This window comes from Littorina saxatilis, linkage group LG9 (genome assembly GCF_037325665.1).
Source record: "Littorina saxatilis isolate snail1 linkage group LG9, US_GU_Lsax_2.0, whole genome shotgun sequence".
NCBI lineage: Eukaryota > Metazoa > Mollusca > Gastropoda > Littorinimorpha > Littorinidae > Littorina > Littorina saxatilis.
Window position 1 is genome coordinate 45,775,736 of NC_090253.1, and position 17,787 is coordinate 45,793,522.

Genomic DNA, 17,787 nt, shown 5'->3' on the forward strand with positions numbered 1-17,787 from the left:
TGTGTGTGTGTGTGTGTGTGTGTGTGTGTGTGTGTCCGCGATGCACGCCCAAGGTTCTCGATGGATCTGTTTCAAATTTGGTGGGCATATTCAGGTAGACCCCGGACACAACCTGCTCGATGAGATATTTCAACACGTGCTCTCAGCGCGCAGCGCTGAACCGAGTTTGGTTTTTCTCTGGATCCATTCCCAGTAACTCTTCCTTATCTTTTCCAGTGTTTTCAGCGTTTATCTCCCTTTCTTCGTGTGGCGTCAATCCATATTCCCGTTTCTATTTTTAGAAGGTCACTGTCGACAACGCTCAATCCATATTCCCGTTATACTATTTTTACTCTTCTCCAGTGTTTTGCGCGTTTATCGCCCTTCCTTCGTGCGGTGCGCCGGCAAAGCCGGCGTACACCCGGCAAAGCCGGGTCCCCGGCGCAGCCGGGTATTCGGCTCGACTTCTTCCCGGCGAAGCGGGTATTCATCTAGTCGTTTATATTTTTCTTGTTACGCTGGATCGTTAAAAACTACATTTGTCACTTAGCAGCGCATGAAACTTGGTGTTTCTTTTGCATGTAATGTTCTTCAACGTCGCTGAAAGGTTTTTCCATGAAAAAAATTCTGTCGACTTTTTGAACGCAGCAGGCGTGGAGCATTTTATGAGTCGTTACCAATGAGGGACGAATGTTACGTAGGCAACCTTTAGACATTTTATTGTTTTATTTTGTAATATACGTGCTCAGTGTCTCTTTTTCAAGTCTTAGGCTATTCTTTGTAGCCTAGTCCTGTTCCAGACTTGAAGTTGTCCCGGGAGAAAACGTGCTCATTGCATCGATTTTGTATTCTTCTTCAGTCGAAAGCGGTCTCCCCAACTGAAGAGTCCGCAAGAGAAGACTACCCGTTATTGGCTCACGTAAGTGTAGCCTATGCGATGCTAACTTTTGTCTGTCTGTGCGTGCGTGCGTGCGTATGTATGTATGTATGTATGTATGTCTGTGGTAGAAACTTTAACATTTGAAGACGTCACAACATTTGAAGACGTCACATTATGACGTAAGAGGGTTAGACGTCACGCGAAGGAATTACTGAAAGTCTCGGTCATTGTTATTTTGCCGAGCGGGCCGAGACTAGTTTTTTCTTCGAAATCGGCCATTCAGATCTAGATCTAGTGTCTCGCTTTCTTGCACAGTGTCACCTATGCCGCTTACTGTGTGTGTGTGTGTGTATGTGTGACGAAGTGATTGAGTTTGTGTTACTGTTTGTCGATTTCTTACGTGAGCCTTGAAGGCTTCGCCTCTTGTTGAAGTACACTTTAAAAATTAGATAGGTTGTGGTTTTAGTGAATGTTTCGTTTTGTTAATCATGTGATGCTCCATTAACTAAGCTTTCTTGGTTATTGAGGTTCTTCATTATCAGACGGGCGCAGTGGCCGAATTGATAAGACGTCGGCCTCCTATGCTGAAGGTCGCGGGCTTCGAACCCTGGCTGCGCCTGGTGTGTTAAGGGTGGAGATTTGTCCGATCTCCCAGATCAACGTATGTGCAGGCCTGTTCGTGCCTTATCCCCCTCCGCGTGTACACGCAAGCACAAGACCAGGTGCGCACGGAAAAGATCCTGTAATCCATGTTGGAGTTCGGTGGGTAATAGAAACACGAGAATCCCCAGCATGCTGCCCCCGAAAGCGGCGTATGGTTGCCTGAATGGCGGGGCAAAAACGGTCATACACGTAAAAAACTCACTCGCGCAAAAACATGAGTGAACGTGGGAGTTTCTGCCCATGGACGAACAAGAGTTTGGAACGTTAGCAGCGTATAGGAGAGGATAATTATATAGTCATTATGTTGTTAATTTTTTTTTATTAGTGTATGTATTTTAATTGATGTCGTTGATTTATTTTATAGATGCGTTTATTATCATTCTAGTGCCCTTTATCGCTATGTGACCAATCAGGACTGATTCTAGGTGACCTGTTAAATGTTATAACGGTCAAGGCGGGACCCTTTTTGTTTATCGCATTAAAAATCACCACGACAAAATAAAAATTAATATAAAAAACATCAGGGTGAATTGTTCTACTGAATGTCCCTTTTTGACATTTTTCCCATGCAATTTACTGTGTAAAATGTGCTAAAAAGCAAATTCTGTCGGTGGGAGGGAAATAGAAGGGCAAGTAAGTTTAATACTGAGTAAAGGGAAGCAACTCCTTTTGGTGCTGTCAGTAGCAGACTACACCTATGTGCTTTTGGCAACATGGCAAACAAACGACATGTCGAGTACTCAACTGAAGAACTGGAGGCAAAAAAGATGTTGCTGACACCAGCAGCTACAAAGGTAATTCACATTTGATTTGCTCATTTAGTGATATCACTGATAAAGCTTAATAATGAATGTTATCAATAGCAGTAATGTTACCAATGCTGAGTGACGTGCAGTCAAGTAACAAACCTTCAAATAAATCCCCCATGAATGTAATTAACAAATTTTAAAATGAATAATAACAAGAGAATTATCAATAAAAAAAATATAGTGTTTTTGGCTAGGGATTTGGAAACACAGGCTGGAAGTGAAAAATGATTCAAGAACAAAAACAAAGAGCCTAGAGAGCTATGATAAAGATGCCTTCTTGAGTTCCAGCTCTGCACAAATTTACATTAACATTAAATGTAATAAACCCACCCATGGTATGGATAACTAAACTTTCACAACAATTAATGAACACAGATCGCAAACATTAAACACAACACCATGCTTATATGGGTCCTTCCACAAAGCTGTGTACCACAAGAGGGTTATGACTTTAGAGTAAGATTTCGGAATGTTTTTCTTGCTTCTCGAATAATATAAGGATATCAACAGACTGCAAATTGACCAAAGAGATAACGATAAGAAAATCAAGAAGATCGCTATGTTGGTTAGTGTTTTATATGAAAGCAAACACAGAAAATGACGTCAAAATGGCGGTTTTTTTGTGACATTGCTTACATCTTGTTTTTAAGTATCCGTGTGGCTGCCAATAAAATGCGACCATGAACCCCCCGATATACATCTTCGTTGTCTTTTGTGCTAGTGTTACATATGCACTTAGCTGTTTTCCTCTACATATGTTTACAGTGTGCATTTGGATCGTTAAGAAATAACGGTTGCCTACGTAACATTTGGTTTCCAAAACCAACCGCGAACTACGTGAACATGTCTATAACTTATGCACGCACGAATATGCGACTGTGTGTATTATCAGGCACAACTGATGTGTAGTGAACGTGTTAAAATGTGCGCCGTGTCAATTTGATCCGATTTGAATGTGATTTTGCCTTTCGCGTGTCGCCACTAAGCTTCGTTTCTATTTGTTCTGGTGAAGCTGGATCGTTAAAAATGATATTTGTCACTTATCAACGCATCAAACTTGGTGTTTCTTTCGCATGTAATGTTCTTCAACATCGCCGAAAGGTTTTTCCATAAAAAAAGATCCATTCATTTTTGGAACGCAGCAGACGTGGAGCGTTTTATGAGTCGTTTCCAACGAGGGACGAATGTTACGTAGGCAACCTTTTGCGACTCTTCGCTCTTAATGTAATTTTTTTTTTAAAGTTCGACATTTCAATGTTTTATTTTGTGATAGACGTGCTCGGTGTGTCTTTGTCAAGTCTTAAGCTATTCTTTATAGTCTAGTCCTGTTCAAGTTGTAAGAGTTTAGGTAAAAAACCGTTGAATTTTCATCAAAATTGGAACAAACTCGACTATATATTTTCTTTCGAAAAACGATAAATCGAAGAAAATCAGATTAAATGCTGTTGCGAAATATAGAGAAAGAAATTCTGCGTTTGTGAAGCTGATTTCCTTGTTAGTGGGGATACAAAAAAGAGCAGTTCCTTCAAACTGCCTGGTGATACTTAGCTTATATATCCAGAAAGACTTGACTGGGCGAACCAAGCAGCCAAATTTAGCATCGGATATCAAATTAATTTCACTACCTTACAGCATTTACCTTCCCCAACTCCTCAAAGAGCATTCTTTGTTAGAAAGTGTGCGATTGTTCTTGCCAATCACACTTAGATTTATGGTATAGGATGAATAATGTCTCTGACAGGACCACTAAGAACGGATTGAATTATCGATCAGATATAACAAGAAGGCGCAATTGGTCAACTTGCTCTAAACAGTTGCCCATGTTGTTTATAATCTTTGCCATGTAGCTTTGAAATTAGCAGTTCATTGTTTTGGGCATATACGCTTTGAAAACCCATACATTACATTGCAGGGCCGGACTAGGCTAAGAGGAGGGGGGGGGTTGCAAGTGGTGGTCCAGGGGGGGCGGGGTCAAGGGGCAGAGCCCCTTGTGGGGTAGGTCATATTCTGAGATAGGAAAATGGTCGCTCCTTGCATGAAACGGTATAAAATAAACAATAATAAAAAAAAAATTTTGAATAAGTGAGGTACATGTTTAGGCTAGGGGGGGGGGGGGTTGCGCAACCCCCATAATAACCCCCCCGGTAGTCCGGCCCTGCATTGACTTTTTCGAAGCATGATCACAAAAATATGGTCGCAAAAATGAAGAGAATTAGCAGAAAAATAAAGTTTTTGAGGTAAAAATAATTGTGTCTGTTGGGTGGATAGTTTGTGTATTGTTCTGTTTCTGAGTCATTCCATGATTCAGATATAACACAATACAATACCAACGTGTTTAAGAGAGGAACACTGTGTGTCCGACGTATCTCGAAGACACAGCAAATCATTAATAATCAAAATCGTTTAGTGTCTTGATCTGCCTTGTGTTTAAAAACAACGCACCTAAATCTAACCGAATTTCGAGTCGCATCAATGACGACGTCACCAAAACCAAAAGAATTCCATTCATAACACAGTCATTCACAAGCCGGTTGATGACGCCAAGTCACGGACCAATCGAATCGTCACAGCACATGCTGACGTCAAGTGCGACGCGGCGCGAAAATTTGCGATTTGTCAACTGCTCCGTCATCCTGCTCAAGAGGAGAACCCGCAACAGTGTACATCTTGTTGCTACATGTTGACTCAATGTTATCTATTGACTCACACGAATGGATTTGTTTGTTACTTCACACAGACGATGTTTGTTTGTTGGTTGACACAACCAAAAAATACGTTTTTGTTACCGATAACTAGTTCAATTTGTTTTTCCTGACTGCATTTTGTTCGGAATAAGCTCTAAATGTGAAGCAAATAAAACTTGTTACTATATACTATGGCTTTTTGTTATCTGTTTTGTGTGTTTGGATCCCATGTTACGTTAAACATGTGTTATGTTACACAACTTTCTGACCACCCCTCGTATCCAAAAAGCATAAACTTATCTTTTGTTTGGCATGGCAACGTGACATATGTCTATATCTTTTACATAAACCGTAAAAACAACCTATTCAGACACTTTCAATTTTCACGAAGCATGTCACGCTTTTGGTACACAGCTTTGTGGAAGGACCCACATATGCATAGCTCACTTAATGTGTGCAAGCAACCCCTGCGAATAAAAAAAATACCCTACACCACAAAAAGGCAATTGTTGTCTGTCAAGTAGTAAACAATACTTAAAAATGAAATTAAAGGCTATTTTTGTTCTTTCTGTTTTAGAGAGCCAACATAAACGCTGCAAAGAGTCTGCGAGATTTCCTCAGACAAAAACGACAAGCAGTCAACTTTGAGGATTTTATCCCTGAGCAACTCAACGAGGTTCTTGGGCATTTCTACATGGGCGTGCGCACAGAGAACAAGTCGCGTAAGGCGAAATTACTACATTTAGTCAAGCTGTGGAACTCACAGAATGAAACTGAACGTAGTCCGCCGCTAGTGCAAAAGGCAGTGAAAGTGACGAGCCTGTTTGGCGCGGTAGCGGTTGCGCTGTGCTTCATAGCACGCTTTACTGTACCTCTCTTCGTTTTAACTTTCTGAGCGTGTTTTTAATCCAAACATATCATATCTATATGTTTTTGGAATCAGGAACCGACAAGGAATAAGATGAAAGTGTTTTTAAATTGATTTCGAAAATTTAATGTTGATCATAAGTTTTATGTTTTTAATTTTCAGAGCTTCTTTTTAATCCAAATATAACATATTTATATGTTTTTGGAATCAGGAAATGATGAAGAATAAGATGAACGTAAATTTGGATTGTTTTATAAAACAAATGTTTTTTTTTTACAATTTTCAGATTTTTAATGACCAAAGTCATTAATTAATTTTTAAGCCACCAAGCTGAAATGCAATACCGAAGTCCGGCCTTCGTCGAAGATTGCTTGGCCAAAATTTCAATCAATTTGATTGAAAAATGAGGGTGTGACAGCGCCGCCTCAACTTTTACAAAAAGCCGGATATGACGTCATAAAAGACATTTATAGAAAAAAACAAAAAAATATCCGGGGATATCATTCCCAGGAACCCTCATGTAAAATTTCATAAAGATCGGTCCAGTAGTTTAGTCTGAATCGCTCTACACACACACACACGCACAGACAGACACACACACACACACACACACACATACACCACGACCCTCGTCTCGATTCCCCCTCTATGTTAAAACATTTAGTCAAAACTTGACTAAATGTAACAAGTCGCGTAAGGCGAAAATACAATATTTAGTCAAGTAGCTGCCATTTTTCAGCAAGACCGTATACTCGTAGCATCGTCAGTCCACCGCTCATGGCAAAGGCAGTGAAATTGACAAGAAGAGCGGGGTAGTAGTTGCGCTAAGAAGGATAGCACGCTTTTCTGTACCTCTCTTTGTTTTAACTTTCTGAGCGTGTTTTTAATCCAAACATATCATATCTATATGTTTTTGGAATCAGGAACCGACAAGGAATAAGATGAAAGTGTTTTTAAATTGATTTGGAAAATTTAATTTTGATAATAATTTTTATATATTTAATTTTCAGAGCTTGTTGTTAATCCAAATATAACATATTTATATGTTATTGGAATCAGCAAATGATGGAGAATAAGATGAACGTAAATTTGATTTCATACCCAGGAACTCTCATGTCAAATTTCATAAAGATCGGTCCAGTAGTTTAGTCTGAATCGCTCTACACACACACACAGACAGACACACACACACACACACACACACACACACACACGCACATACACCACGACCCTCGTCTCGATTCCCCCCTCTACGTTAAAACATTTAGTCAAAACTTGACTAAATGTAAAAACGAATTCCCAACCTTGGGCAATAAAATATTCTGTGTTCTGTATCTGTTTCTGATTACTTTTCATGTATAGGCTTAATGATTGTATTGCTCAGTTTCTCTCTGTGTTTTTCTGTTCTTATATTTGTTATATTTAGTCAAGTTTTGACTAAATATTTTAACATCGAGGGGGAATCGAAACGAGGGTCGTGGTGTATGTGCGTGCGTGTGTGCGTGCGTGTGTGTGTGTGTGTGTGTGTGTGTGTGTAGAGCGATTCAGACTAAACTACTGGACCGATCTTTATGAAATTTGACATGAGAGTTCCTGGGTATGAAATCCCCGAACGTTTTTTTCATTTTTTTGATAAATGTCTTTGATGACGTCATATCCGGCTTTTCGTGAAAGTTGAGGCGGCACTGTCACGCCCTCATTTTTCAACAAAATTGGTTCAAATTTTGGTCAAGTAATCTTCGACGAAGCCCGGGGTTCGGTATTGCATTTCAGCTTGGTGGCTTAAAAATTAATTAATGACTTTGGTCATTAAAAATCGGAAAATTGTAAAAAAAAAATAAAAAATTTATAAAACGATCCAAATTTACGTTTATCTTATTCTCCATTATTTGCTGATTCCAAAAACATATAAATATGTTATATTCGGATTAAAAACAAGCTCTGAAAATTAAATATATAAAAATTATTATCAAAATTAAATTGTCCAAATCAATTTAAAAACACTTTCATCTTATTCCTTGTCGGTTCCTGATTCCAAAAACATATAGATATGATATGTTTGGATTAAAAACACGCTCAGAAAGTTAAAACAAAGAGAGGTACAGAAAAGCGTACTATCCTTCTTAGCGCAACTACTACCCCGCTCTTCTTGTCAATTTCACTGCCTTTGCCATGAGCGGTGGCCTGACGATGCTACGAGTAAAATGGCATTGCGTTCAGTTTCATTCTGTGAGTTCGACAGCTACTTGACTAAATATTGTATTTTCGCCTTACGCGACTTGTTGCTTTTGTGTTTGTTACATTTAGTCAAGTTTTGACTAAATGTTTTAACATAGAGGGGGAATCGAAACGAGGGTCGTGGTGTATGTGTGTGTGTGCGTGTAGAGCGATTCAGACCAAACTACTGGACCGATCTTTATGAAATTTGACATGACAGTTCCTGGGTATGATATCCTCAGACGTTTTTTTCATTTTTTATATTTAGTCAAGTTTTGACTAAATATTTTAACATCGAGGGGGAATCGAAACGAGGGTCGTGGTGTATGTGTGTCTGTCTGTCTGTGCGTGTGTGTGTGTGTGTGTGTGTGTGTGTGTAGAGCGATTCAGACTAAACTACTGGACCGATCTTTATGAAATTTGACATGAGAGTTCCTGGGTATGAAATCCCCGAACGTTTTTTTCATTTTTTTGATAAATGTCTTTGATGACGTCATATCCGGCTTTTCGTGAAAGTTGAGGCGGCACTGTCACGCCCTCATTTTTCAACCAAATTGGTTGAAATTTTGGTCAAGTAATCTTCGACAAAGCCCGGACTTCGATATTGCATTTCAGCTTGGTGGCTTAAAAATTAATTAATGACTTTGGTCATTAAAAATCTGAAAATTGTAAAAAAAAATAAAAATTTATAAAACGATCCAAATTTACGTTTATCTTATTCTCCATCATTTGCTGATTCCAAAAACATATAAATATGTTATATTCGGATTAAAAACAAGCTCTGAAAATTAAATATATAAAAATTATTATCAAAATTAAATTGTCCAAATCAATTTAAAAACACTTTCATCTTATTCCTTGTCGGTTCCTGATTCCAAAAACATATAGATATGATATGTTTGGATTAAAAACACGCTCAGAAAGTTAAAACAAAGAGAGGTACAGAAAAGCGTGCTATCCTTCTTAGCGCAACTACTACCCCGCTCTTCTTGTCAATTTCACTGCCTTTGGCTGCCATGAGCGGTGGACTGACGATGCTACGAGTATACGGTCTTGCTGAAAAATGGCAGCTACTTGACTAAATATTGTATTTTCGCCTTACGCGACTTGTTTGATAAATGTCTTTGATGACGTCATATCCGGCTTTTCGTGAAAGTTGACGCCAAATTGGTTGAAATTTTGGTCAAGTAATTTCCGACGAAGCCCGGACTTCGGTATTGCATTTCAGCTTGGTGGCTTAAAAATTAATTAATGACTTGTCATTAAAAATCTGAAAATTGTAAAAAAAAAAAAAAATTTTATAAAACGATCCAAATTTACGTTCATCTTATTCTCCATCATTTTCTGATTCCAAAAACATATAAATATGTTATATTTGGATTAAAAACAAGCTCTGAAAATTAAAAATATAAAAATTATGATCAAAATTAAATTTTCGAAATCAATTTAAAAACACTTTCATCTTATTTCTTGTCGGTTCCTGATTCCAAAAACATATAGATATGATATGTTTGGATAGAAAACACGCTCAGAAAGTTAAAACGAAGAGAGGTACAGAAAAGCGTGCTATCCTTCTCAGCGCAACTACTACCCCGCTCTTCTTGTCAATTTCACTGCCTTTGCCATGAGCGGTGGACTGACGATGCTACGAGTATACGGTCTTGCTGCGTTGCATTGCGTTCAGTTTCATTCTGTGAGTTCGACCGCTACTTGACTAAATGTTGTATTTTACACCCTCGTCTCGATTCCCCCCTCTACGTTAAAACATTTAGTCAAAACTTGACTAAATGTAACAAGTCGCGTAAGGCGAAAATACAATATTTAGTCAAGTAGCTGTCGAACTCACAGAATGAAACTGAACGCAATGCCATTTTTCAGCAAGACCGTATACTCGTAGCATCGTCAGTCCACCGCTCATGGCAAAGGCAGTGAAATTGACAAGAAGAGCGGGGTAGTAGTTGCGCCAAGAAGGATAGCACGCTTTTCTGTACCTCTCTTTGTTTTAACTTTCTGAGCGTGTTTTTAATCCAAACATATCATATCTATTTGTTTTTGGAATCAGGAACCGACAAAAAATAAGATGAAAGTGTTTTTAAATTGATTTCGACAATTTAATTTTGATAATAATTTTTATATATTTAATTTTCAGAGCTTGTTTTCAATCCGAATATAACATATTTATATGTTTTTGGAATCAGCAAATGATGGAGAATAAGATAAACGTAAATTTGGATCGTTTTATAAAATTTTTTTTTTTTTTTTACAATTTTCAGATTTTTAATGACCAAAGTCATTAATTAATTTTTAAGCCACCAAGCTGAAATGCAATACCGAAGTCCGGGCTTCGTCGAAGATTACTTGACCAAAATTTCAACCAATTTGGTTGAAAAATGAGGGCGTGACAGTGCCGCCTCAACTTTCACGAAAAGCCGGATATGACGTCATCAAAGACATTTATCAAAAAAATGAAAAAAACGTTCGGGGATTTCATACCCAGGAACTCTCATGTCAAATTTCATAAAGATCGGTCCAGTAGTTTAGTCTGAATCGCTCTACACACACACACACACACACACACACACACACACACACACACGCACATACACCACGACCCTCGTTTCGATTCCCCCTCGATGTTAAAATATTTAGTCAAAACTTGACTAAATATAACAAGTCGCGTAAGGCGAAAATACAATATTTAGTCAAGTAGCTGTCGAACTCACAGAATGAAACTGAACGCAACGCAACGAAGCAAGACCGTATACTCGTAGCATCGTCACTCCACCGCCCGTGGCAAAGGCAGTGCACGTGGAATTGACAAGAAGAGCGGGGTATTCGTTGCGCTGAGAAGGATAGCACGCTTTACTGTACCTCTCTTCGTTTTAACTTTCTGAGCGTGTTTTTAATCCAAACATATCATATCTATATATTTTTGGAATCAGGAACCGACAAGGAATAAGATGAAAGTGTTTTTAAATTGATTTCGAAAAAAAAAATTTGATAATAATTTTTATATATTTAATTTTCAGAGCTTGTTTTTAATCCGAATATAACATATTTATATGTTTTTGGAATCAGCAAATGATGGAGAATAAGATGAACGTAAATTTGGATCGTTTTATAAATTTTTATTTTTTTTTACAATTTTCAGATTTTTAATGACCAAAGTCATCAATTAATTTTTAAGCCACCAAGCTGAAATGCAATACCGAACCCCGGGCTTCGTCGAAGAGTACTTGACCAAAATTTCAACCAATTTGGTTGAAAAATGAGGGCGTGACAGTGCCGCCTCAACTTTCACGAAAAGCCGGATATGACGTCATCAAAGACATTTATCCAAAAAAATGAAAAAAGCGTTCAGGGATTTCATACCCAGGAACTCTCATGTCAAATTTCATAAAGATCGGTCCAGTAGTTTAGTCTGAATCGCTCTACACACACACACACACACGCACACACACACGCACGCACACACGCACATACACCACGACCCTCGTTTCGATTCCCCCTCCATGTTAAAATATTTAGTCAAAACTTGACTAAATATAAAAACGAATTCCCAACCTTGGGCAATACAATATTCTGTGTTCTGTATCTGTTTCTGATTACTTTTCATGTATAGGCTTAATGATGGTATTGCTCAGTTTCTCTTTGTGTTTTTCTGTTCTTATATTTGTTGCTTTTGTGTTTGTTACATTTAGTCAAGTTTTGACTAAATGTTTTAACATAGAGTCAAGTCAAGTCAAGTCAAGTATTTTATTGTTTTGGGCCCAGAGGGCTTTGAAACAAAGATATAATTTTAACAAAAAAAGGTAACAAATCAGACAGTTAATAAATGTATACAAATTGAGCGGACAAATACAACAAAGCATGCTATCCTTCTCAGCGCAACTACTACCCCGCTCTTCTTGTCAATTTCACTGCCTTTGCCATGAGCGGTGGACTGACGATGCTACGAGTATACGGTCTTGCTGCGTTGCATTGCGTTCAGTTTCATTCTGTGAGTTCGACAGCTACTTGACTAAATGTTGTATTTTCGCCTTACGCGACTTGTTTATTTTCCCCCCGCGGGTTAGGGGGAAGAATTTACCCGATGCTCCCCAGCATGTCGTAAGAGGCGACTAACGGATTCTGTTTCCCCTTTTACCCTTGTTAAGTGTTTCTTGTATAGAATATAGTCAATGTTTGTAAAGATTTTAGTCAAGCAGTATGTAAGAAATGTTAAGTCCTTTGTACTGGAAACTTGCATTCTCCCAGTAAGGTCATATATTGTACTACTGTACGTTGCAAGCCCCTGGAGCAAATTTTTGATTAGTGCTTTTGTGAACTAGAAACAATTGACAAGTGGCTCTATCCCACCTTTCCCCGTCGCGATATAACCTTCGTGGTTGAAAACGACGTTAAACACCAAATAAAGAAAGTGTTTGTTTATTTGTTTTTGTTTTTATGTGTGTACTTTCAGATTTCAAATGTCCTAGAATCACCCACAGAAATTCAGCAGGTGAACAGTACATCGGAGAAAGGAAGAAGAACAGGGTAAGTTTTCATGAGCTTTTTATTTCATTTACACTTTTCTGTCATTTACAAAGCCCTTGCTGACTTAGTTGTTTCTTTGTGGGTTTCTGTTGATTTGTTTTCGTTGGGGGGGGGGGGGGGGGACATTGTTAGCCAAAATCAGCACTAAAAAAGGTATAAACCCCAGTAAATTTAATTAAAAAAAGAGGCTATTTAGGAATCCCATGCGTTTTTTACTATCCTGGACTTTACATGCACCGTGTTGACTTTCTAGAATATTCTCGCGGAAGAGTTGACCAGGCAAAACGATGACTCATCAGCCTTGCATACAGATTTGTCAACAACCTTCGAGAAAAAACAAGTATACACACCCAGAAAAAAACCAGGTCGTGTTTACCAAAAACGCGCTGACGCTGAGGATTTTGTGAACTATATCTTTAAACTTGAACTGTTTATACTTTTCCTTCTTTGGTGTGTTTTTCTACCCTGTAAAGTCGGCCAACCGTGACGCTTGAAGAAGGCGGAGCGACTTTGTTAGCGGGCACTTTGGATGGCTCTGGTTCGCGCAGTGTCACAGTTTTGTGTGCCTCGGCAAGGGGATATTCCTATATACAGTGAAACCCGGCTATATTGAAGTAGGCTATATTGAAATCCCGGCTATATTGAAGAATGTTTCAGGTCCCGGCTGAAGCTCTACTTTTTCTTTGTTAAAAAATGTTGGCTACATTGAAGTCGGCTATATTGAAATCCCGGCTATATTGAAACAAAAATTCAGCCCACGGGACGTTTTTGACCTGGCTATATTAAATGTTTGCTCCAAAGATTTGTTTAACTTTTTATTTTTAAGAATCATTTTTGAGATGGTTCAGAATTCAGACCTGTATCTTTCTCATGATATCCTTGCATCGGGGACGGATCTTCAGAATTTGGTGAAGACTTACATGTCATACTCAGGCCAGGTATTTTCCATCAACGTGACGAAAGAAGACATGAAAAATCTTTTTCAGAATGCGGTGATGAACTGCCGATGCCCAAGATCCTACATGAGTATGTGGGGAATCCATGGTTTGAGTAGTGTACTGGGTGTGCCTGTCCAGTCTGTGTACCCACGGCACAGTATGGAGGTTTCAATGTAAGAAAGGACCTCCATAGAGTTGTGCAGCCTCGCATCTGTCGACAAAGTGAGATCAACACTTCCCAGGAAAGCTTGCCGATTATCATGTGGACGTCTTGTCTGGGGAAAGACAAACCTGCGTCAACCTGGGTTCCCAACCACTTTGTGGTTTGTGTACCATACTCTTGAACCGCGTGTCTGTCAGTGCTGATCCGAAACTTTCGGAAAGGGTTATCAACATAGCTTTATGGTATGATGGCCTTCTTGTGTATGTATGTGTGTGTGTGTGTGTGTATTTTTTCCGTATTCGACATTGAACTTTTGAACAGCAGTTATGTCATTTTTTTCTTGAAATGTTTAATGTGTCTCTTAGTTCGGCTCTAATGGTTATTGCGCGCTTCGCTATTATAGCTTATTCTGAACCATTTTGCACTTACCCCTCTCTTTCTCTCTAAATGACGACTGTCCTAAATATTTGCAATCACATTTCAAACATGCCACAAAAAGATATGGGTCCCAAAAATTCATCCCTCCTATACCTCGCATAGACCTCTACAAATCGAGCTTAGCCTTCTCGGGAATGTTTCTCTGGAACTCCTTCCCCCAACAGATAAGAAATGCAACTTCAGTGAAAATGTTTAAGAGACAGTCACGTTCACACATCATTCGTGAATGAAATGTCTTGTTCGATTGTTATTTTGTTAAACATTTTGTACAAGTGTTAACGAATGTGTAGCTGATCGGAGCAACTTTATTCCCAAATGAAAGGTATAACTATGTCAATATAATTTTGTAATTTTTGAGTTCTCATGTAATTCCTTAAATGCACATTGTGTTGCATTCCATACAATGTATTTCTGTATTTTATATGATTGAATTTATATGTTTATGTGCGTCTGTCTTTATGTGTTGTATAAAGGACAGGTTGGAAGAATAGGCTTTGCCTAAAACCTTTATCCTTTTGTAATAAAGTTCTGAGTCTGAGTCTGAGTCTCTCTCTCTCTCTCCCTCTCTCTCTCTCATCCTTTCTCAAACATTGACCCTTATGCAACGATATGGAGTCGTATGAACGTTTTTTTCTTTCTTTCTTTTTTTAGTTGTCTATTTACATGTTTTGTGCTAAGCTTATAAAACATATGCCGAGAGTGTAAACCTTTGTGGCAAACATTGTTCTTCTGATAGCATCGCACCACTTTGCCAACCTTCAGTCAATGACAGACTGGATTATTTCATACGTCTTCTTTTTCCTTAAACTTTTAATCAAATGCTTCATTTGGCGTCGGTCTGATACTGTGAATGGCTCTGTGTGTTTGTGTGTGTAAGGGAGGGGGCGTGTGTGTGTGTGTGTGTGTGTGTGTGTGTGTGTGCAGAAAAAAGCAAGGAGGCTTGAAGAACAACAGCCAACAGGTGTAAGATTAATGGGAATATATCTCACATCAAACGCAATGTGTGGACACGGAAATAAGAACGTATAGTGAAAAAAAGTTCGGTTATATTGAATTTCTGAAGGAACAAGGAGGGAAATTCAATATAACCGAGAATTGCCTATATTGAAGTTCCGGCTATATTGAAGGTCTTCCCGGGTCCCGTGCCACTTCAATATAGCCGGGTTTCACTGTACAGTGAAACCCGGCTATATTGAAGTAGGCTATATTGAAATCCCGGCTATATTGAAGACTTTTTCAGGTCCCGGCTGAAGCTCTACTTTTTCTTTGTCAAAAAATGTTGGCTACATATCGCATTGAAGTCGGCTATATTGAAATCCCGGCTATATTGAAACAAAAATTCAGCCCACGGGACGTTTTTACCTGGCTATATTAAATGTTTGCTCCAAAGATTTGTTTAACTTTTTTATTTTTAAGAACAATGACTGCGCGGGCGCCGAATGATATGACACGCCTCTGTCAGCGCAATCAGTTGAGGAAGGGGAGAGGCCAGATCAGCATCAACTTTCGAGTCAGGAGGTCTCTGATAACAATAATATTACAGTCTAACAATGCCGCGGGCCTCTGACAGCTACGCCATGTAGTCTTGTGGTGCGTAGATCTCCCCGACGTAATTTCTCTTGTTCATGCGAGTAGTTTCCCTTTGTACACTAGCAAAAATGGCTGCAAAACAAACAAGTCGCGTAAGGCGAAATAACAACATTTAGTCAAGCTGTCCAACTCACAGAATGAAACTGAACGCACTGCATTTTTTTCAAAATGACCGTAGTCCGCCGCTCGTACAAAAGGCAGTGAAATTAACGAGCCTGTTTAGTGCGGTAGTGGTTGGGCTGTGCTGCAAAGCACGCTTTTTTGTACCTCTCTTCGCTTTAACTTTCTGAGCGTGTTTTTAATCCAAACATATCATATCTATATGTTTTTGGAATCAGGAACCGACAAGGAATAAGATGAAATTGTTTTTAAATCGATTTCGGAAATTTAATTTTAATCATAATTTTTATATATTTTTTTATTTTTAGAGCTTGTTTGTAATCCAAATATAACATATTTATATGTTTTTGGAATCAGAAAATGATGAAGACTAAGATAAACGTAAATTTGGATCATTTTATAAAAAAAAATTAATTACAATTTTTGAATTTTTGATGACCAAAGCCTCCAAGCTGAAATGCAATACCAAAGTCCAGCCTTTGTCGAAGATTTCTTGACCAAAATTTCAATCAATTTGATTGAAAAATGAGGGTGTGACAATGCCGCCTCAACTTTTACAAAAAGCCGGATATGACGTCAACAAAGAAATTTATCGAAAAAAAGAAAAAAACGTCCGGGGATATCATACCCAGGAACTCTCATGTCAAATTTCATAAATATCGGTCCAGTAGTTCACTCTGAATCGCTCTACACACACACACGCACAGACAGACAGACACACACACACACACGCACACAGACACACATACACCACGACCCTCGTCTCGATTCCCCCTCTATGTTAAAACATTTAGTCAAAACTTGACTAAATGTAAAAAGGGTGAGTCTGACAATTAAAAGAAAAATCGAGCTTATTCAGAAGCTGGAAAATGGCTGCAAAAAAAGAAAGGGAGTAGCTGAGGAATATGGAATGTGTGTGTAAGGGAGGGGGGGCGTGCGTGTGTGTGAGTGTGTGTGTGTGCAGAAAAAAGCAAGGAGGCTCGAAGAACAACAGCCAACAGGTGAAAGATTAATGGGAATATATCTCACATCAAACGCAATGTGTGGACACGGAAATAAGAACGTATAGTGAAAAAAAGTTCGGTTATATTGAATTTCTGAAGGAACAAGGAGGGAAATTCAATATAACCGAGAATTGCCTATATTGAAGTTCCGGCTATATTGAAGGTCTTTCCGGGTCCCGTGCCACTTCAATATAGCCGGGTTTCACTGTAATTATTATCTTGTGAGGTAACCCCACAAAGTTTAATATAGAATATATACCTCGGTGTGATACCCTCCATGGTATCAAATCACTCAAGCGTATTAACTGGGCCCCGCCCCGGCCCACCAGAAGCACACTGTGGCATGATTATATTTGTTGTCTTCCACCTGTCTGTTTGTCTGTTCGCTCGTCCGTCCTACAGGCATCAGAGAAAGGGAAATGAAATCAAATAAGTTTAATAATGAGATTAAAGCATTGTTTTTAATTCAGTCTTATTTTTAAAACGGCGATTGCAAGCCTCTTGAGTCACCGAGAGAATTTTTTTTAAAGAAAGAAAGAATTTTTTAAAAGAAAGAAAGGAAGGAACAAAGAAAGAAAGAAAGAAAGGAAGACGCCTTTCACGACGCTAAACGTGCAAGGGAAAAACAAAACAGCCTTTGGGAGCATTTATTTCCTCTCCTTAGTGTTGACTTGCTTCATTTTCAGTAAGTTTCGTAAATCAACAATAAAAGTTAGTGGGTTTTTTAAACGGGTAAATTACAGGTACGAACAGCTGTCACCAAATGCACATCGGCTTTAAGGTAACTTCATATTCGATTGTCCAAATTATCGCGAAGCACGTCAAGAAACTATACATACCCTCCCAAATCACATACTTCACCTCCCCCACCTTTTAAACGGAGACAGACAGTATTCTT

At 38.7% G+C, this 17,787-nt stretch overlaps 1 protein-coding gene across 1 annotated transcript; it reads left to right on the plus strand.

Annotated features, from left to right (window-relative positions):
* Nucleotides 1–374: 374 nt before the first annotated feature.
* On the plus strand, nucleotides 375–14,308 carry LOC138976215 (uncharacterized). The gene is made up of 4 exons (XM_070349050.1): nucleotides 375–2,316; nucleotides 5,593–5,737; nucleotides 12,563–12,636; nucleotides 13,623–14,308. Exons 1-4 carry the CDS (start codon nucleotides 2,236–2,238, stop codon nucleotides 13,749–13,751), a joined length of 429 nt encoding a protein of 142 aa, XP_070205151.1. The 5' UTR covers nucleotides 375–2,235; the 3' UTR covers nucleotides 13,752–14,308.
* Nucleotides 14,309–17,787: the final 3,479 nt, after the last annotated feature.